The 23,261-nt window shown below is 43.5% G+C and overlaps 1 protein-coding gene across 2 annotated transcripts in view; it reads left to right on the forward strand.

Annotated features, from left to right (window-relative positions):
- The window catches only part of LOC147706850 (exportin-5-like), a 2,308,032-nt gene that overhangs the window by 628,515 nt on the left and 1,656,256 nt on the right, over window positions 1-23,261 (forward strand). For both annotated transcript variants that reach the window (XM_086926017.1, XM_086926018.1), the window contains exon 16: window positions 16,912-16,938. In XM_086926017.1, coding sequence (XP_086782143.1) covers window positions 16,912-16,938 — 27 coding nt within the window. The remainder of the gene's footprint in view (window positions 1-16,911; window positions 16,939-23,261) is intronic.

Genomic DNA, 23,261 nt, shown 5'->3' on the forward strand with positions numbered 1-23,261 from the left:
ATGAGACACGAATGCCCATTCATTGACTATTTTGAGATGATGAGCAGCCCTGTAGTAAAGATTGCGAAACCTGCACTAAATTGTAGCCGAAAACACTCAAGCTACAACTCCAACAAAGACTAGCACACCGCTCACTGGCTAGCACCCACCAGGCACAAGAAACCCTGCAAATATACCCAGTGAAGATGAGTAGAACATTGAGGAGGCTGAACCAGTGCACGGAGGGTAGTCTGATGCTGAAGACACCGCAGCTGACACCAAAAAGAGAGAAACATAGAGGAAGGTGATAGAAGACGCCGAAAGAAAACAGAAAGTAATGAACTTGCTGAAAGGTTCCGAATTTAAGTTTTCGAAAGCAACCACAGTGTCAAAACACCAGACAAACGTAAAGAGCCGCACAGGCCCCAAATAAAGGACACCTATGAGGGCAGGCCTTCGGTGAAACCCTCGACTCAAGTGGATGCTCAAGAGGGAGCAATTGTAAAGAGCAAATGCAAAAAGGCAAGGCAGCCACTGATGCAGAAAAGTAAGACGCCTCTCACACTCAACAAAGGGCACCTGAGGTCAAACAATAGAAACAAATGCTCAGAGTCAAAATGGCGGCACTTCTCTAAATGAAGGAGTTGGCTGAATCCCTGAGGGAATTTTGCATCCTAATAAAACCTTTGGGTCCACAGAGGCAGAAGACAAGCAGCCAGACATCAAGGCCCCCTCGACCACAGAACCAAACGAAGAACAGGAAGAGGTCTTTGAGATCGAGGATGAGTTCGAGGGCACATGGCACTACACTGACATTGAATCCCCCAAGGAGGTCCTGGATAACAACCTATTGAGGCCTTCGCTACCAGACCATCTGTCCTTATACAAAACCCTCATCAAAAGAACAAACAGAACAAAGTGGCTGGATAGGAAAAATTCATATCGTGAGTAATAGCGACGCAGTCAATATGTACTACGTAGCCACAGTCATAAGTACCAAAGCAAATTTATTTTCTTTTTATATGGTTTTTCAAAATTTCAAAAACACAAGGGCAAACCAAGGACTGTCACGACAGTGATTTCATGGGTACAATATCTACACATATACAAAAGTACAAATATACAATATTTACAATATGAATGAAGCAAAAGGAATGCAAGCAAAAAAGCAGAAATGACACACCAAAGACAATGAATAAATACAATATTCACAAATTAATTGCATTTATAAACAGTGAAAAATTCGTGCAAGAAGCAAGGGAACAACCAGTCCGTGGGAATGTGAAACCAAGGGACAGGCGGGGACAGATGGAATGGGACGCCTGCCTGCCTGACAAAACTGCGGTTCAATATTTATGTTGGGTTGCACAGCTAGGATCCCAAGTGATGGACCATTTCTTTTCCTAGATGCACCCTTATGAATAACCGCAGGGTGGAGGTGTCCACCCTGCGGTTATTCATAAGGGTGCAAAGTTTTTAAGATAAATAACGAACCCATTGAAGAAGTCCCCAATTTTAAATACCTGGGTATCATTTTAGACAGTAACCTTACATGGAAAACACAATTGGAGAACTCAAAATTAAGGCTGACTCAAAATCAGTGTCCGATTTTAAAGAGGCATAAGAATAGCCATTTTAAAGCAGTCTCACCAGCCATTGAACTATTAAGTATAAAGTGCAATCATCTTCACTTTATGGCGCGGATCTCTGGGCTTATGCTTTAAAGGATACTTTCCGAGTGAGGGAAAATTCCTTTACTAGACAACTCTTAGGGATAATCAATCAATCAATCAGTGACACTTATAGAGCGCGCTTGTTATGGCTGGATTTTCTGAGTAGGTGGGATCAGCCCCCAGGGGCCCCTCCAACCCAGCCAGAACGTACTCACCTTCCCTCCCCAGGACCACCTATATCCAGGCACCTGGTACCTACCTGAGGATGGGGAACTCGCAATATACAAGCTCATATTATTAAAAACACCACTAAATCTATAGGGATACTAAGAATACTCACTGATTACTAGGGATATCCATACCCTACACCACACTTATTCACATCAGTTGGTCTCGCGGCCACCCTGACCCAGACCGTTCTACCCTAGGGCAGATATGACACACAATCCGGTGTGTCTACACACGGGCCTGCTGAACCCAATGCTCCCTTTTCCAAGCTGTTCGCAATCTGGCGAAACTAAGCGCCAGTATCCTCCCTGGCGTTCTCACTTATTCAAGCCACAATCCGGTGGGTATTAGCACTGGTCTCCCACCCAGTGTTGTCACTAACGCCGCATATCAACGACGACCACATTCCTATGAACACCTATACATATATATATATATTGGGAAGTCTCTTCACTAAGGGTCTGCTACTACAATAATATTAATATCTCAGTTGTCTACTCGGGATGAAACTACAATAATGACTTTGAATATAGTTCCAGATTATATAGTGTACTCCCTGCTCTTGGCATCAAAGGTCCACTCACTCCCTATTTATGTGATCACCACTTACCTGATTGGGATTACTCATCCATTCACATACCTAGTACTCACCTAGGAGGTACATTTACCTTCAGTGAACAAGAATAGGGGCTACACACCAGTTTGTTATAAACTGGGGTTATTTTATTATTAATACAACACAGATCTGACAAAGACTATAGGTAGAACACGCCGCTTGAAAGAGAAGGATTACACATAACAGGAACACTCCGCTGAAAGGGAAAAGATTAGACATAAAGTGTAAGTGTAGCTAATGTGATGAAAACAATATCACCTGATTAGTGTGAAGTCTTGTTCTAGCTGTCATCTGGGTTCCTCTCTCGTCTGTGCCTTGGCTCATCTCAGGCTCTCTCTCTCTCCTGCACTCTTGGGTACACCTCTGCGCTGATCACTCTGTCTCTGGACTCCTCTCCCCCACACGAACTGTCTCTCCACCTTCCGTCTTCAATCTTAATGGTTCCTGCCGCTCTGATCACCGTTCATTCCACTAGCTTATTCACTCTGCCTCTGCGCCAATGTCCAATTAACTTCATCTGCTCCCATAGGTTAATCCACGAGCTCTCCTCTATCTCTTCTAAAAGGCATTACTTCAGACTCCAGCTATTCACACCTCCTCCTGATAAGCAACTGCTTCTGACTGCTTCCTTCAGTTCCAGCTCACTATTCAACTCAGCTCTTCTCCAGATTGAACCCTCTCTCTCTCTCTGCCAACTCCACTCCACTGCTCGCCTCTCTGCTGGACTGACCCTCTGCTTGACTCTCTCCTCGACTCCCTCTCTCCTCGACTCTCCTCTGCTTGACTGACTAACTCCGCCTCTGCACTTCACAAATATAGAATGCTGTTTCCTCATGGAAAGTTCCAGCCAGCAGCTTCCTCCCACCAATCCCATGCACCAGGCTCCTTGCGCTAGACGCTCCCACAGTGACCAGTCTGCTTGTTTCGTCTAGAGACCTGAGCCCGGGAACAATTCCTGATTAGATTCAGCTCTGGCCGGTTCTCTCCGGTCCGCTTAGGGCGAACAACAGTTATAACTATAAACATTGCTTTTGCCCTAAAAAGCCTCTCTGCTTCCATCAAGATGGATTCCCTCTAGCTCTAGGCCTGTAGGCCTGAAAAGGGGTGAAATGCTCCTTAGCTCTGTCAGAATACCTACATAAACCATACCAATGTGTCTAATATGTCAAAGCCAATAGGCAATAGACAGGTTAAAGTCAAGAATAAAGGCATATTAAGCAGCTATCCTCTTCTAGATCTGGAAAAAAGGGCTTAAAAGGGCCAACACAGGCTAAGAATACCTATACTAGATGCGAGCAAGACTAATGATCTATATCACTGCTAAATAAAGCCAAAAACTCTGCCATTACATTGCACCCTAGATCCTTATCTTGCGAGCATCTTATAAACAACAACAACCATCAAAACAAACATCAACATAATCTATCCAACATAGGCTAAGAATACCTATCCTAGATGTGAGCAAGATTAAGATCTATATCACTGCTAAATATCTCTGCCATCCACCCTTAGATCCTTATCTTGCGAACATCTGACAAACAATAACATCTAAATAAACAAACATCAACACAATCTATCAACAAATCAAAACCTAAAAAACTCCCTAAAAACAATGACAACTCAAGGAAATTCCACCTGAAACTCAATTGTAGGGAATAGAAACCTAAAAACAAATCAAAGCACCCTTGACTTGAATGCTGAAACATATCTGAGATTGGATCTGATAACAACAGAAACTAACCAAAGCATCCTCAAACTAAATGTGCCTCAACTTCTAATGATAACTGGTGAAATCTAGTGATGTTGGGACTTATGTGTTGAATGAAAACAGCAAGGGGCCTAAATGGGGCCTACTTACTATTGTCAACTTAAGAACTAAATGTGTTTCAACTTCTAATGAGAGAATAAGAAAGGGCCTAAATGAGCCCTACGTACTATAGGCAACTTAAGCTAATGATGACTCATGAAACTATTGGTGTAGGGGCGAATATGTGAGATGAAAATAACAATAGGCCTAAATGAGGCCTACCTGCTGACATTTGTCAATTTAAAGTGAAATCTGAGAAATAAACATGACAAACTGTGTCAAGGTTTGGGCAAACATTAATACATAATCATACTAAAAGACACACCACCCAGAACAAACCAAATTTTAAGGTAACCACCCTTTGATCAATCAAGGTGAAAATGTAAGAACAGTAAAAAACTACAACAACCCCCATTTAAGAACACATGTGGGCACCGCCATTCAAAAAAGAAGTCCTCCATTGGAATCACGCAAAAACTGTTTTGAAGAAAACAGAAAAACTATAATAGGTGACATCTTTTTTTTTTTTTAAAGTGGGGCCTGATTGTCCAAGGGATTATTCAATGTCCAAATTCTTTTATAATACTGTTACAAATAAAACATTTTTTACTTTTTTGTTCTTTAAAAGTGGGGCCTGCTCGTAGTGATGACAAGAAAAAAATGCAGGCTAGGGAATTAAATAACTTAGTCATTGGCAAAAACTGTTTTGAAGAAAACAGAAAAACTATAATAGGTGACATGTTTTTTGCTTTAAAAGTGGGGCCTGATTGTCCAAGAGATTATTCAATGTCCAAATTCTTCAGTGTAGGCCACCACCCTGCATCCTCGGTATCCGGACACTTCCTCCAATGCGGCCATCCATCACCCGGTCTGGTCTGGTCTGGTCCCATCATCCAAAAACAATAAACTAAAATAAAAACATGAAAGTAAAAAGCTAAAACAATAAAAGGAGTGGGAGGGGCGTGGGCCGACACACGCATAACCACACCCCAGCAACCTAGGAACAAGAGAACAAGTATCATTATTCTTGTAAAATAAAATTTTCCATTTAAAAAGCACCCCGGGTGCCTTTCATTATTGAAAAGAAAATATCCTAATTAATTAAAAACATTCAAAATGTAACTTTTAATAACATTGTGTGGGGCCTAACATACCCTAATCCTTACTAAGCCAGTCCCACCCTTCAGAGCAGGAGCCATGCTACAGTGGGAAGCTACTTTAAACACTGCAATATGATGAGCTTCTCTAAACCAACCCCTCCCTTCAGAGCAGGAGCCAGGCTACAGTGTGAAAAAAAATTTGGATTACCGTCAAATGATGAGCTCATAGCATCAGCAGGGCACTGCAAGCCTCCCAATTTACCTGATCAGAGAAGCCCGCCCAGGCCCGTCACGAGTAACTAACTCCAAGGGAAGAGCCAGGTCACCCCGCCCTTAAATAAACAAGCCGTTCGCGGAAGAAAATTGAACTGTAGCCAATCATAACAAACTGGGACGTGATCGAAACTTGCAGAATGAAGGCACAAACCAGCTGGTCTGCCAAGGTCGAAAAACAAATTTCTCATGCCTTATTTTCTAACTAACGGAAGCTAGGATTTAACAAAAAACAATTCAGTTACAGTGTACTGCCAATTTAAAAAAGCTCCAGTTTTTAAAAAGACTTTAGTCAAACTAATTCAGCTAAAGGCAAGACATTTAAAATATGGGCACTTATTTAGAAAGGGGCAACTACCTTTGGCACACAACATTATAAATTCTGCATTTGAGAAAAAAAACGAAATAACATGGTCCATTTGTCAAAGAGAAATAATTTGTAAAACAACATAAAATGCAGATACATTTCAACACACATTTATAAAAGCATACATTTTAATTTGCATTCGGGAAAATAATAATGTTGCATTTGAACACTTTTTCTTTCAAAGGCACATGGTTGCCTATCACTAATTAAAAGCACATGTCACCATGCACAGTTGGGCAAGATTTATTATTCTTAAACCAACACATTCCTGTCTAGATGGAAACCCCTCACAGAAATAATTAATGAAAACAGCTCGTAGCGTGCACTCTAACGGGCTATCTTTTTAACATTTCACTCATTTTAAAAGAACACAGCTTTCTCCGTAAGGTTGATTTATAACCACATCAGTTCCAAGGTGAACCCACACAAATTCGTAGACGCATTTCAAAAGGAATGTGAAATGAACAGAACCCTTCTCAAAACACAAGATGTTACCTTCCCGTCAAGAAACTGACAAAACACATAGGCTGACCAAGGAATCAAAAAAAAAAGTCAAAATCAAACCATCAAATAATCCTTAAAATAATTCACTGACTTTTATAGTCAGGTCAGATAACCATGCATGTTGACAGCATGTAAAAAATAAAGACTGCCATCTCAACTCAAGATATTAACCCTTTGGCAGCTCAAGCAGAATCATTTCCCAACGTCCATTTATACATGGGAAAATCATTAGCACATTTCTTCACGTTTACAGATGACACGTACACATATTTTCAAAAACGTTATCCCCAAGCACCCGAGAGAGATCCAGCTCCCTCCTGCCAAACGTAATGATAACATGCCCTGTCCAAGCCATGACTACATGGCGCTATTCACAAGCCATATTTACAAGACAATCTTTTCACAAACAATGTATCCAAGGCGCAATGCACAAGGAACACAATAAATCAACATGAGAACCTGCACCTCACAAGCCACATTAATATGGCGCTATTCACAAGTCATATTTACAAGGAGCTATATTCAAAAACTTCACAGATCATATTACAATAAACACATTTCACATTGCACAGCATAAGCAGATGCAGCAAGCAATTGAATGGGCAATTTAAAAGCATTTTTTACACACATTTATACAATTGGACCATCACAAAGATGTAACTGGCTTTCTCATGTAATGCCATCCTTCAACTCTGACAGTTTAAACACCAAGATGAAAACCATTCCTTCCACCCTGAAGAAGCCAAATGCCATGATGTAATGCAATCTCCTCACGCTGCAACTGTTCAAGCCAATAGGTCTAACAGGCTACATAAACTGCAACATTACGCCAGATGGAACCGGCGTTCAGGGCACTCCCTCAGAACACATGGGAAACTCTCTAAGCACATGGCCAGGCACACAGGTTTCGTAAACTGTTCGACTACGCCAGATGTTATGGCTGGATTTTCTGAGTAGGTGGGATCAGCCCCCAGGGGCCCCTCCAACCCAGCCAGAACGTACTCACCTTCCCTCCCCAGGACCACCTATATCCAGGCACCTGGTACCTACCTGAGGATGGGGAACTCGCAATATACAAGCTCATATTATTAAAAACACCACTAAATCTATAGGGATACTAAGAATACTCACTGATTACTAGGGATATCCATACCCTACACCACACTTATTCACATCAGTTGGTCTCGCGGCCACCCTGACCCAGACCGTTCTACCCTAGGGCAGATATGACACACAATCCGGTGTGTCTACACACGGGCCTGCAGAACCCAATGCTCCCTTTTCCAAGCTGTTCGCAATCTGGCGAAACTAAGCGCCAGTATCCTCCCTGGCGTTCTCACTTATTCAAGCCACAATCCGGTGGGTATTAGCACTGGTCTCCCACCCAGTGTTGTCACTAACGCCGCATATCAACGACGACCACATTCCTATGAACACCTATACATATATATATATATTGGGAAGTCTCTTCACTAAGGGTCTGCTACTACAATAATATTAATATCTCAGTTGTCTACTCGGGATGAAACTACAATAATGACTTTGAATATAGTTCCAGATTATATAGTGTACTCCCTGCTCTTGGCATCAAAGGTCCACTCACTCCCTATTTATGTGATCACCACTTACCTGATTGGGATTACTCATCCATTCACATACCTAGTACTCACCTAGGAGGTACATTTACCTTCAGTGAACAAGAATAGGGGCTACACACCAGTTTGTTATAAACTGGGGTTATTTTATTATTAATACAACACAGATCTGACAAAGACTATAGGTAGAACACGCCGCTTGAAAGAGAAGGATTACACATAACAGGAACACTCCGCTGAAAGGGAAAAGATTAGACATAAAGTGTAAGTGTAGCTAATGTGATGAAAACAATATCACCTGATTAGTGTGAAGTCTTGTTCTAGCTGTCATCTGGGTTCCTCTCTCGTCTGTGCCTTGGCTCATCTCAGGCTCTCTCTCTCTCCTGCACTCTTGGGTACACCTCTGCGCTGATCACTCTGTCTCTGGACTCCTCTCCCCCACACGAACTGTCTCTCCACCTTCCGTCTTCAATCTTAATGGTTCCTGCCGCTCTGATCACCGTTCATTCCACTAGCTTATTCACTCTGCCTCTGCGCCAATGTCCAATTAACTTCATCTGCTCCCATAGGTTAATCCACGAGCTCTCCTCTATCTCTTCTAAAAGGCATTACTTCAGACTCCAGCTATTCACACCTCCTCCTGATAAGCAACTGCTTCTGACTGCTTCCTTCAGTTCCAGCTCACTATTCAACTCAGCTCTTCTCCAGATTGAACCCTCTCTCTCTCTCTGCCAACTCCACTCCACTGCTCGCCTCTCTGCTGGACTGACCCTCTGCTTGACTCTCTCCTCGACTCCCTCTCTCCTCGACTCTCCTCTGCTTGACTGACTAACTCCGCCTCTGCACTTCACAAATATAGAATGCTGTTTCCTCATGGAAAGTTCCAGCCAGCAGCTTCCTCCCACCAATCCCATGCACCAGGCTCCTTGCGCTAGACGCTCCCACAGTGACCAGTCTGCTTGTTTCGTCTAGAGACCTGAGCCCGGGAACAATTCCTGATTAGATTCAGCTCTGGCCGGTTCTCTCCGGTCCGCTTAGGGCGAACAACAGTTATAACTATAAACATTGCTTTTGCCCTAAAAAGCCTCTCTGCTTCCATCAAGATGGATTCCCTCTAGCTCTAGGCCTGTAGGCCTGAAAAGGGGTGAAATGCTCCTTAGCTCTGTCAGAATACCTACATAAACCATACCAATGTGTCTAATATGTCAAAGCCAATAGGCAATAGACAGGTTAAAGTCAAGAATAAAGGCATATTAAGCAGCTATCCTCTTCTAGATCTGGAAAAAAGGGCTTAAAAGGGCCAACACAGGCTAAGAATACCTATACTAGATGCGAGCAAGACTAATGATCTATATCACTGCTAAATAAAGCCAAAAACTCTGCCATTACAGCGCTACATACCCGTAGGGTCTCAAGGCGCTGGGGGGGGGGGGTGGGGGGGTGCCGCTACTGCTCGAACAGCCAGGTCTTCAGCTTCTTCCTGAAGGAGAGGTGGTCTTGGGTCAGGCGCAGGTCGGGAGGGAGGGAGTTCCAGGTCTTGGCGGCCAGGTAGGAGAAGGACCTTCCTCCTGTAGTCGCTCTTCGGATGCGGGGGACAGCGGCGAGGGCGTGGTTGGCTGATCGGAGGTGGCGTTTGGGAGCGTAGAAGTTGATCCGGCTGTTGAGGTAGCTCGGGCCTTGGTCGTGTAGGGCTTTGTGTGCGTGGGTGAGGAGGCGGAAGGTGATTCTTTTGTTGACGGGGAGCCAGTGAAGGTCTCTCAGATGTCCGGTGATGTGGCTGGTTCGTGGGATGTCGAGGATGAGTCTGGCTGAGGCGTTCTGGATCCGCTGGAGTCTCTTCTGGAGCTTGGCGGTGGTACCGGCGTAGAGGGCGTTGCCGTAGTCCAGTCGGCTGGTGACGAGGGCCTGGGTGACGGTCTTCCTGGTCTCGGTGAGGATCCACCGGAAGATCTTCCGTAGCATGCGTAGGATGTTGAAGCACGCCGAGGAGACGTTGTTGACTTGCCTGGTCATGGAGAGGGAGGAGTCCAGGATGAAGCCCAGGTAGAGTGCATGGTCTGTCGGTTTGGGTGCAGTGCCCAGGGCGGGAGGCCACCAGGAGTCGTCCCAGGCGGAGGGTGAAGAGCCCAGGATGAGGACCTCCGTCTTGTCAGAGTTCAGTTTCAGGCGGCTGGTCGTCATCCACTCGGCTACCTCTTTCATCCCTTCGTGCAGGTTGGCTCTGGCGGAGGCGGGGTCGTTGGTCAGGGAGAGGATCAGCTGGGTGTCGTCGGCGTAGGAGATTATGCTGAGGTTGTGTTTGCGTACGATGGCCGCGAGGGGGCTCATGTAGACGTTGAAGAGGGTGGGGCTCAGAGATGATCCTTGAGGGACGCCGCAGATGACTTCGGAGGCCTCTGACTTGTACGGTGGTAGGCGGACTCTCTGTGTTCTTCCGTCGAGGAAGGAGATGATCCATTCCAGCGCCTTGTCCTGGATTCCGATGTTGCTGAGGCGCTGTACTAGGGTGCGGTGGCAGACCGTGTTGAGTGCCGCGGAGAGGTCTAGGAGGATGAGGGCCGCTGTTTCTCCATTGTCCATCAGGGCTCGGATGTCATCGGTGGCGGCGATGAGGGCGGTCTCGGTGCTGTGATTGGCTCGGAAGCCGGACTGTGAGGGTGACCTGGGTCAACCCCACTGACACCCGTATTATGGGACCTCAACTTTCAACGTACAGATGACTATGCTTCTCTTCGTCCGCTGCTCTATTGGGTCCGCTTATGGTCCACTGAGGAGCTGACTGATTACAGAGAAGCATTGAAAGAGATACTGGCTATAAGGAATATCACGCATTTGCCATGGTTAGAGTACGTCAAAAAATGGTTTGAAAAACTAGGGTTAAGTGATTTTTGGTTTGACCCTGATTCTCTTACAAATAGCTCAAAAAGGATCTTGAAACAAAGGTACTGGGACTATATTAGAGACTCAGTGCTATCAAACCCCAGAACAGGGACTCTAACCTCGAAATTTTTTGAATTAAAAGTGACCATGCAATTAGAGCCCCTTATGGACGAAATTTACCCTCCATTGGCCAAAAGCCTATACTTAAAGTTCCGGTATGGTATTTTGCAATTAAAAGAAAGGACAACTAGCTGGAACTGCAATAAAGGGCTGGCCGGGGCCGCTGGCTCCGATATATGTGAGTTTTGCGAGATGGGGCTGAAAGAGGATGTGTCCCATGTTTTATTTATATGCCCAGCATACCTTAAAGCCAGGAAAAAATGGCTAAAGCCAATCTGTAAAAAGCTAGGCCTCAGACAAATTAAGGTTGGGCTCAGAATTTTTAAGGGAGACACTGCCCAACCGATTGTGTTCAGCCTGAGCCGTTTCCTCTTATGCGTAGCCTTGATTAGGAAGATGAAAGACCAAAAAACTTAAGGAAATAGGCTAGTTTACCATGTTACTGTGTTAACTGTTAGCTGCTAAAGTGCTGCTTGCTTTACTGTTCTGGTGTACACTTTTAACAAAAACAGATGTTTAATTTATTGTTTTATTCTGTATATTTATTCAGTGTTCTTGTACATTAGAGGGGCCGACTAGGACCAAGTTACCCCCAAGTGGATAATCTGGGAAATGAATGAATTGAATTCTATGTATTATATGCAAAGGAAGTGTGTCAATATTTTTATCCACCCGCTATTTTTATGTATTCAAACAAATTTTCTTTTTTTATTGTGATATGATGTATTATGATCAAATGTATTGTATCTTACAAGGTTTTTTAAACCGAATAAAGATTGAAATGGAAATGAAGTGAAAGACTCTTGCTTCCTTCTGGAAACCCTTATGCCCGCCTACAAAGGAAATAGTTATCTGCCCATACTCTCCAGCATCGTTGAACAAGGCAAGGAAGCTTCAGAGAGCCAGATGTAGGAAGAATAATAACCCCTCTTTTAGAGAAGTAGTTCAAACATTCCACACAGGACCCCCAATACATCAAGGGGAATGTTCCCTTAGATTTCATCATTGTGGCGACCACAGGAAAGAGGAACAATGCCCCCACATTAGCAGGGCCACATCAGAGGCGAGTTAAAAGTCTGGATCAGGTTAGCAGGAAGATGGAGAGAGAGGTGGCAAACAATGGAAATAGAGGATAGCCAACTCCAATGCGCTCCTCACCCGCAAAGGCCACCAGCAGTGGGACGAGATCAAAGAGCTGAGGCAACAACTTCCAGAGGAGTTCCGCAAGAAAGCTGAGGCCATATTCCAGGTGGGAAACAACATAACTAAGTCCTGCCGCAAATCTGCACTAGATGCGGCAGACACAGCCAGCAGACAGACGTGCAGGGGCACCATTCTCAGAAGACATTCCGGGCTGGGGGTCTCGGGCTTCAAACCTGAATATGAAGACATATCTGTATCTATATGAATGTTGAGCAAAACAATAAATCATGACTGTAGTAATAGCTGTGTTTTGATTTTGGTAAGTTGGTTATTAAATCTGATATTTGTGTCTGAAGGTAGGTCAGGTATATCAGTCTTCAGTCGGATGTAGCTTGGTTCCAGTGGCACAGTGGGTAAGGGACACACGTCTGGTCATACCCTTGGTCTCTTAGGGCAGCAAAAACAAATGCTTCAAAGATGATCGGAGGATGTAGCATACCAACTCATCATTCTTTTGCCCTTCATACCACCTCAGATTACACCCAGCTGGTAATCAACCATTACCACAAATCTTTTATCCTGCATACCATCACCCTGCAGTCCTTGACAGCGCAAATGCCATGACTCTGCTATTCCATTACAATGCATGGCATTACATTTTATATGCTTTTACTATGCATGCTTTTACAACGAAATTCGCTGTAATTGCATGAATGGTAAAAGCATATGTTTTTTAAATGTAAGTATAAGGTAAGTATAGGGTTTGGGGTATATGTTATGGGATCAGGTGTAATTTTAGGGTTATGTATATGTTTGGGTTTTGGGGTGCTGGAGTATTTTTAGGGTGGGTTTAGGTTTTGGGGGTGCTGGGATATTTTTAGGGTAGGTTTAGGTTTTGGGGTGCTGGGGTAATTTTAGGGTTCAGGGTGGGTTAGGGGTTTGGGGTGTAGGGGTATTTTTAGGGTTCAGGGCGCGTTTAAGGTTTTTGGGTGCAGGAGTATTTTTAGGGTTCAGGGTACATGTAAATGCATGAATGGTAAAAGCATATGTTTTTTAAATGTAAGTATAAGGTAAGTATAGGGTTTGGGGTTGGGGTGCAGGGGTGTATGTTATGGGGTATGGGGTAATTTTAGGGTTATGTATATGTTTGGGTTTTGGGGTGCTGGAGTATTTTTAGGGTGGGTTTAGGTTTTGGGGTGCTGGGATATTTTTAGGGTGGGTTTAGGTTTTGGGGTGCTGGGGTAATTTTAGGCATCAGGGTGGGTTAGGGTTTTGGGGTGTAGGGCATATTTGTAGGGTGTCAGCGTGAGTTTCAGGTTTTGGGGTGCAAGGGTATTTTTGGGGTTCAGGGTTTGTTTAAGGTTTTGGGGTGCATTTAAGGTTTTGGGGTGCAGGGGTATTTTAGGGGTTCAGGGTGCGTTTAGGTTTTGGTGTGCTAGGATAATTTTAGGGGTCGGGGTTTTGGGGTGTAGGGGTAATTTTAGGGTTCAAGGTCCGTTTAAGGATTTGGAGTGCAAAGGTATTTTTGGAGTTCAGGGTGCGTTTTGGTTTTGGGTGCATGGGTAATTTTGGGGTTCAGAAAGCGTTTAGGTTTTGGGGTGAATGGGAATGTTTAGTGCTCAGGGTGCGTTTAGGGTTTTGGGGTGCAGGGGTATTTTCTGGGGTTCAGGGTGCATTTAGAATTTGGGGTGCAGGGGTAATTTTAGGGGTCAGAGTGGGTTAGGGTTTTGACGTGTAGCGAGAATCTTTAGGGTTCAGGGTGCGTTAGGGTTTTGGGGGGCTGGGGTATTTTTGGGGTTCAGGGTGGTTTAAAAAAAAATTAAATGTATTATAAAAACATTAAATATATATATATCTTATAGGTACAGCACTTTTACGCAGTTTATGACTTCACGCACGCATTTGCGTTGTAAAGGCATGCGTGGTAAAGTCATATGAGGAGTGAAAGTTTGCGGGGTAATAGTATCGCGGAGCAATTGCATTTTCTTTATGAAAAATCCAGAGTAATCATATGCGGGATAAAAGTATGCGGGATAACATTGTATATCCCACCCAGCTATATCCAAATCAGCCTTGACCCTGCTCCAGTAGGAACAGTGCAGCCCAAACTGCCAAGCCAGGCCTTCTCCGATCCGGAACATTATGATTTATGATGAACCTTTTTTAGTATACTGCTGTTCCATCTCTGTCAACATATCACTTTGCTGATGTTATTTGCGCCGCTTCACTCCTCTAAGGAGGAATTGAGACTCCACAGCTTAGACCCCAAAAGAGCACTGAGCTTTTTACATCCTTCATACCGCAGAATACCAGCTCTTTGTGGAGTTCACTAGATCAAAAACACACAAGCCTGTGCTGAAGAGGACCATCTCTCCCCGGATTGCGTTCTGCATTAAGATCTGCTATGCATTGGCCAAAAAGCAGCCTCTGGTAGGATTGCAAGCTCATTTTACCAGGCTCATGGCTGTTACCACTGCACTGGCTCATGGAGTTCCTGTTTTGACATCTGCCAGGCAGATATATGGGTTTCATTCCATTTGTTCACAAAGCAATACTGTCTGGATAACCAGGTTTGCCAAGAGAGAAATGTTGCCCATTCGGACCTACAGGACTTTCTCGTTTAGGTCCAAAGGACCACCTCCAATTAGGTACTCTATGGCTCCAATTTTTGTAAGCATGTAGGGTTAGAATTCACTTTGGGTAGCAATGCACTATATTTAAATCCTGTGGCTACAGAAACTGCCAGGCCATTCTTTATGCTACATCTGTTGTTCAGACTTGAATCCTTCTGTGTTGCGAGACACCAATAATAATAAAAACAACAGGTTACAGGTAGTGGTCTCAATACATATAGAATGAGAGTGAGCATTTATTTCTGATTTCCATTTTATGCTCTACAGAGCCTTCAGGTTCATTCTTCCTTAACAGTAATAGCCCTGTTTTAGAAGGTAAGCCTCCTATCTTTTCCCCTTCCTATTGTCAACATTGGATAACCTTTTTGCCTAAACTCTGTTCGATAGCTTGTGTCCTTTAGGTTAACTAACTACTTCTCTATTGTATCAGACCCAGGTCCTATTATCACCCCGACAAATTCTACACTCAAGAGGTCAAGACTGCTACACCTTGGGGCAGTTACTGTCTCCCTGTTGACATGTTAGGGAGACATTCTTTGCACCCACTTTATTTTTTAAATGTTTTTGGTCTCATTCAATACATTGATAGGTGTTGTTTATTCATGGTTTGCTTGTATCTGTAGGTTCACTTCTTTTGCGCATTCTTTTCACTCTCGAGCTGCACTATATTGCTATTCAATTTTAGCACCCGTGATTGGTGTGAATGTTACTGATGGTGAACTACTGAATATAGCATTACACTGTTTATAATATTTGTGTGTGTCCTGGACGCTGTACTCTAATGTAAGTTATAATCACTATGTACATGTTTAATAATATTAGAATAGGAACGCTCAGAGGTCTAATAAGGTAAATTGCCATTTCTTAGAATTTCTGACTTAGTTTCCGAGTAACCCTGAAGGTCATTTGTTATCACTTTTAACATACCCAGGTTTCCAGGAATTTTTGGTATCTCGTTTTACAGTCATTGTTTTACTAGACAAACGCGTTTCAAGTATATTGGAGGCCATAGAAGTATTGTTGCTGTCTCTTCTATGACTTCTTAGTCCATTGTATAGGATGTAGTTTTTAAATATTATGTCTCTTCTGGCTTCTCTGCTGCTTCTCTGTAAGCTTAAGGCCACCATGTGAACACATGGGACTTTCATCAGTGAATTGATTGACATATTATCACACACAATGCACTCACATTTATTGAAAAATCATAGTTCAAGTAACATGTCCTAAAGAATTAATTTGAGCTCTTATAATTAATGACCTTTTTAGTGTAAAAATTAAATCAAAAGGCCGTACGTTTTGCACAAATTCAGACATTCCCATTCAACCACTCAGTTTAAGAATGCCTGCCCTATGAATCCTTTATGGTAAGATCATAAATGGTTGAATACATCACTTATTTTGACATGGCAGCAGGGCCAAAATAGTGGCTAAGGAAAGAAGCAGCAGTACACTTTGAAGTAGTCTCAGAAGCTTAAGAAACAGGAGATGGATGTAATGGGGTTGGAATGTGTACGTTCACATGTTGCTCAATACAGAAATGTAGAGGGTCATTGATATATGAGCAATAGAATAAAGTACAGTTCAAGCTAAGCTATTCATGACCACCATTTCTATCTAACTTTAAGGTACTACTAATAAAGATAATTCGCAGAATGTATTTGCAATAGGATATGAACAAAATATTAATATGTTCCAGAGAACGGGGAGTTGGGCTCACTGTTCTGATGTTTCATTTTGTTACCTACTTGGTCTTTATCCAAGAGATCACTGTTAAAGACTTTTGGTGTATGTTTATTTTTGTTGGAATCCTTTCAGGTGGCCTATAGAACTCTTATTATTATAATACAAATTGAATGATTGTTTCATTATATTTAATGTTTTACAGCAATACATTGTTAAAAGCTTTATTTCTTTTCACTCAACACATATTTTCATACATATCTTGTAACGTTTGACTGTAGGTGTTAATCTAATTTATTTTCTTCCCCTATAGTTCCTTGAAATTATTGAAGAGCTTAAGGTAAGTGTGTTCCTACTATGAAAGCAGCATGTACAATATATTAGAGTGGGTAATGTCTTCTGACTAACTCTGGAAAACAACTTAGAATTTTATGTGAAACCATAAACATCCTAAAATAAAATTCAATTTCTTAGGCTTGTATACTAATTGATGTGTTCAGTGACCTATAAATAGTAGCATATGCTGTTTGTTAATGAACTGTAACCAACCTCTGTGTAGTCCATGTAACGTAATAGTGTCTTAATTGAGCTGTTCCTTTTGATGCTGGCATATGGCACAGAATCTGAGCTCATTGAGCCGTCGGAGATTTAGTTTGAAATGTTTGCTAACAAAATCATTATCACACAGCTCAGGTGCAATGTTTTAAGTAATAATGCAATAACTGTAATTATTTATGGTCTAAAGATTTCGGGATAAATCCCACAGCAGTAGAGCTGGGAAAGCTGTTTTAACAGTCCACTTACTGGGAAACTACTGAAGTGCCCACTTATTCTGTTGTTAACTATTTCCTTCACATTTGTCCTGTTCCACCCTAGATATTCACCTATCAATAATAGTTGTAAAGCTAGCTGTATTAAAGTAATTTTAATGGATAGAACGTCTTCGGTCTTTCTTTCTTCGAACTAGCCCTGCCGTCGAACAGTTTACTCGTAGAACCTGGTGGTGTTGCTCAATTCCAGTGCTATATCTCTGCTACCTAACTGCAACAGGCACAGCAGGCTATAGGGAAAGCCTATACATCTGCGTCATCTACTAGAAACTCCAATGTTAAATCCTTACGCACTGTATTCAGCAATGCTGGAGTTTGGCTACAGTCTGTTACTATGAATTCGCAACATTGTCTCCCCACATACAATCCATTCTGAAATCTTCAAACGGTGCTTTTTTAACTTTTTGTGTCCTAGGTTCCACTAATGTACTTTTTCAGGAGGTTTACTTTATTTATACCAGTGTAGGAAATAAACACATTTTTTACGCAAAGATGAAAGGCCCAAAATCCTTAGTACCAGTCATTGTCATTTTTTAATTGCGGAAGGATTTGTTTTAGTGGATTGATGCTGAGACAGGGGTTGTAAACCATAATGATGGATTCTCCAGCATTGCGTACAGCTTTCATAGTTGTCCACCTTATGCATCAGTACTAATTCTGAAGGCCTTTTGCTAATTGTCAGTGGTGATACCAGAAAATTAGTAATATGAATCCAAATTGATTGTGTTTATTATTGGAATCATTGGAACAGCCTTCTATTTTTCCCCTGTCAGAACGCTTATTTTTTGGACAAAAGGATGTTGTGTTAATTTAACCCTTGAATAGTCTGTCAACGTTGTGTGGCATCATAGCAACAACTTGGGACAAAGGTTGTGTTTCACAGCACTGTGAGTTTTACAGATATTCTAGTGGTTGTGCTTTGTGGCTAACAACCCACAAGTCATTCTTGGCCTCTGGCTTGGATAGCTTTGCATCCTCTTTTCCCATTACCGCTCCCTCAGCTCTTAAAATTAGGTCATTATTGGCACTCAAACACTTGGTGATTAAAGGTTGGCTTCATGAAGTTTGTAATCCAAACAGCCGTAGATGCCAGTGCTGCAGCGTAGAGTAGGTAGGGAAGGTCGGCCCAGAACATTTCTGAGGAAACTTGTGTATTGCAGTAGGCTGGTCCTTTCCAGTGACTTATGAGATAACAAGTGATTCTTGGAGCAATGATATCAGCCGGAAGAACATGGTTACGCCACCTAACTGGTAATCTGGGTGCTACTGCTCTGCTTCAACAGTGTTAATGTATATGTATGTGTGTGTTCATAGCATGCAAGTGTGAATATGTTTGTAGCATTTGTGACTGTAGAGACTTATGCTCTGCATATTCCGGCAATCTGGTGTTGGGCTTGGACGTTGCAAGCTGTTTTTTTTCAAAGAAGTCTTGCGAGTCATGAGTTCTCAGTGACTCCCCCTCTGGATGTAGATGCGCATGGTCACCAACTCTTTTGTTAGATTTTTTTTCTTCACCATCGAGTTTGTACGTGATCCAGTGTGATCCTGCTCTTGACAGTTACCGTTGTTGCCACAAGCCCACTGTCTTCCACCCTCGTCGCAGAAACACTCTTTGACATGCTTTTCGACTTGTGGTGCATGTTCGATTGGGTTTGTCTGAGGCGGGGTGCGCTAGAACAGTCCCCTCTCCTAACCCCATACACACAGAACCGGTATTGACATCTCGGTTTGTCTGAGGCGGGGTGCGCTAGAACAGTCCCCTCTCCTAACCCCATACACACAGAACCGGTATTGACATCTAGTCTCTCAGGTTGTTTAATGGCGAGCTGGAATATTGCCGGGTGGCGACAGAGGGTGTCAGCCCTGGGCTGGAGGGAATCTATCTTAGGGTTTGATATCCTCTGCCTACAGGAGACCTGGTCTACTATTGATATTCACTATGACGGCTTTGTCTCCTATAACTGCCCAGCACAAGAATCTGCCATGGGTAGGGCAAAAGGTGGCCTGTTGATTTTATTGTCTGTGCATTTCCCAGTACGTGTAAGATCTTACTCCACTGTTGGTTCACACTCCCAAATACTGAAGTTAGAAAATAATGGGGGCCGGAACATCCTGCTGATCAATCATTAAAACAACACGTTTGACCCCACAAGTACCCTTGTTGTAGACGAACTTGAATCAGCTATAAATAAAATCTGTAATGATACCCACAAACCATTTGATATTATCTGGGGGGGGGACTTTAATATCAGATCCTGTCCGTATTCCTACACTAACGCATGCAGGTTTGATGGGGATAACGGGGAGAATCTGGCTCATTTCTCCCATACCCCTTATGGTGACTCCCTTAATACCCTCCTGTTAAAGCACGATCTGGTCATCCACCAACCCGCCCTGGATAAAGATGGTAATATTGTCCCGACCTTCACAGGGAGGAATATTGCATCTGTTATCGACTACTTGTTGATATCGACACAGATCGCTCCACTCTGTACGGTCCCGATTATCGTAGATTTTGGTATTAGCGACCATAACGCCTTAACGATGCCAATCCTCATATGAGGTCCTAAAAACTAATTTGTCGGTAGGATTGTAGATGAGATTACCCCATGTAGGCAAAACGGAATCCGGATCAAATGGTGCAGAGCTAAATCTGATAAATTACTACGGAAAATTGTGGGAGCTGGTACTAAAGTGATATCTCGATGCCTTGAAGTTGATGCCACCCCAAGTTGCATTATAGCTGATTTCGAGGAACTTGGTATTATAATTAAAAAATCACTTACCATTACTAAGGGCATAACTAAGCGGGCCACATTAGGTTGGTTTGATAGAGCGTGTACGTCCGCGCTACAAGATCTTAAGAAGGCACTATCTAACCACCCGAGAGACAGGGATGCTGTTAAACATCTGAGGGCTACATATAAACTTGAACTGAAGCGTAGGAAACAGGAACTAAGAGAACAACCATGGGAGGACCTGACCAAGGCAGCAGCCCTACGGGATAGCAAACTGTTCTGGAGTACCATTAACAGTCCATTCCTCCAGAAGGAGGAATTCCCAGTCCTTACCGCACAAGTTAGCGAAGATAGCTGGGTTCTACATTTTAGTGGGATTTTTGACCCAAACGGGGAGGTCCAGGATAGCTCCCGTAATAACCCTACCATATCCAACCAGCCGCTGGGGATTACCCTTCAAGACGTTGACATGACAATCAGTAAAAGCAAAGGGGGGAAAGCCCCAGGTCCAGATGGGGTCCCGATTGATCTTTATAAAACGGATCTGGCCTTGTGGAGCCCCCTACTGACCCAAGTATTTAACGCTGCTGTCAACGATAATACCCCCTCAACTTGGAGTGAATCTGTAATCATACCAATCTACAAGAAGGTAGATAGAGGAGAGGCCAAGAACTACCGCCCTATCTCCCTTCTGGATTCCTCACTAAAAATTATGAGCAGGGTCTTATTGCTACGTTTGTAGGAATGGGCCGAAAGCAATAACATCCTTGCTGTCTCCCAATTCGGCTTCAGGAAGGGCCTTGGCACTATAGAGCAGTGCATTAATTTAGATCTCCTAATAGGAAAATACACTAAAGCCAAACAGGGCTCATTGTTTCTCTGTTTTGCGGACCTCTAGCACCTTCGATCTGGTTGACCACACTTTGTTGTGGTCAACCCTACTCGAAATGGGTGCACCGGCTGCGATTATTCATTTTCTGGCCAGACTTTACATCAATTTATCTGCCCAGATTCGATACGGTCCTGAGGGGGAATGTACGAGGAAGATAGGGTTAAATCTGGTATTAGACAGGGTTGTGTCCTGGCCCCGCTGCTTTTCCCTCTTCATAAACTCCATTGAGAAAGAACTGAAAAATGTGCAAGCTGATGCCCCGCAAGCTGAAGGATAATCTATCCCGGTGCTGCTTTACGCAGACGACACCGTTTTACTCTCAAGAACCCCCATAGGCCTCCAGAAACTTATGAATTGTTTTTATGATTTTATACAGGGGAAGAAATTAAAAATTAATAACTCCAAAACTTTCATCATGGCATGCGGCAAGAAGGTAAACCAACTTAGATCATTTTATTTCAAGGAAAACCGCATTGAGGTTGTGAATAATTTTTGCTATTTGGGCATTACTTTCAATTCAATTCAATTTCCAATCTTTATTTCGGCCATTGGCCATAAAAGATAAACAATACACATATACAGTCATAATAAATCTGCACATTTAAACAATATAAAACATTGGAATTGCATGTTGCTATAATACCTTAAAACTATGAATCTTAAAATTAGGAAGAAACCAGCGTTTTTAAAATGCGATTGCAGGTGTGCCAGACATTAGTAAAAAAATTTGTCAGTGCAAACACAGTTGGGCCTGAGACATCAGATTTTAGAATCCTGTACATTGGGGCATATTCCCTACAGCCCATGTTTCTAATCAATGGAAGAAGCCAATATTTCCTCGCAACCCTATAAGCTGGGCAAAAGAGGGCCACGTGTAAATCAGTTTCCTCCATGGCGTCACAGGCCGGACACTGCTTTGAGGTGGGAGGTGATGACCAGGAGCTGGTGAAAGACCGAAAGGGCAATGTGCCGTATCTCCATTGGAGAAACAGCTTTCTGGCAAGCACAGGGGAAATAGCATCCAAAACCCCCTCAAACCTGTATAGGTCCTTACTTTGTACAAATACAGAGGATAATGACCCTTCGGCCTGGCTATCTAGGACCCTAGCTAGTTTATGTTCATGGTATGCATTGGCCAAGGACCTTTTGGAAATGTTAATGAGGCGCTGGCAGGATCAGTCCATAAATCAGGGAGCCCCAATTCCATACAAATACATTGGATGTGTTTAATCTAGGGGATCCGGAGCGCTTTCGGATGGGTCAGTAATTCCACCAATTCCGCCCTATAGGCTGCAAGATCGTTACTACTCCACAGCCTCCGCCAGAAGGCTATGGGTCTCAAACCTATTTCATCGGCTATTGGTCGTAGACCCATATCAAGCCTCAAGGGGAGGAGCGGGGTGCTGGGCGGAAGCGCGGCTATCTGTCTAATGAATGTATTCTCCGTTAGTGACAGACTACGGCAAGGTGTGTGTCCCCACAGTTCCGCCCCGTACATAGTCGCTCCCCTGGCCTGGACCTTGTATATCTGGATGAGCGACCCCAGCGGACGGTATGAGGAGCCATTCATCATCCGGGCGATGCCCCCGGTAGTTTGTGTCAATTTGAGGTTCGCCCTGCTCTGGTGGGATCCCCAAGACATGGTTTCATTAAGGGTCACACCGAGATATTCGAAGGTGGAGACTCTCTCGAGCCGCGCTCCTCCCAATATCGGGTTCGGCCGCAGTTTTTGGCTCGGATTCAAAACCATAAACTTGGTTTTGGCCGCATTAATTTCTAGCCCCCTGTCAGTGCAAAAGGCCACAAATGAATCTAGGATCCTCTGTATCCCCATAGGGGTTTTAGATAGCAGCAGGGTGTCATCTGCAAACATAATTGCAGGCACCCTGCTGCCATTCAGTTTGGGGGCGTCAGTATAGTCAATGGCATTCAGGTGGGCGATTACCCCGTTAACGAAGAGGCAAAACAGGGTCGGTGCCAACACACAACCCTGTCTTACCCCTCGGTCAACGGGGAATCTTTCAGTAAGTTCCCCGGACCTCCCACACCTCACTCGAGCATAATTATTGTGGTGTAGCCTCTGCAAGATTAATAGAATGTCCAGGGGGACGCCCATCTCTTCCAGGACGCTCCAAAGTTTCCCTCTGGGCACCAGATCGAAGGCGGCCCGTAAGTCCACAAAAATTGTGTAGAGACTGCCGCC

This window comes from Lissotriton vulgaris, chromosome 6 (genome assembly GCF_964263255.1).
Source record: "Lissotriton vulgaris chromosome 6, aLisVul1.2, whole genome shotgun sequence".
In the NCBI taxonomy this organism is placed as follows: domain Eukaryota; kingdom Metazoa; phylum Chordata; class Amphibia; order Caudata; family Salamandridae; genus Lissotriton; species Lissotriton vulgaris.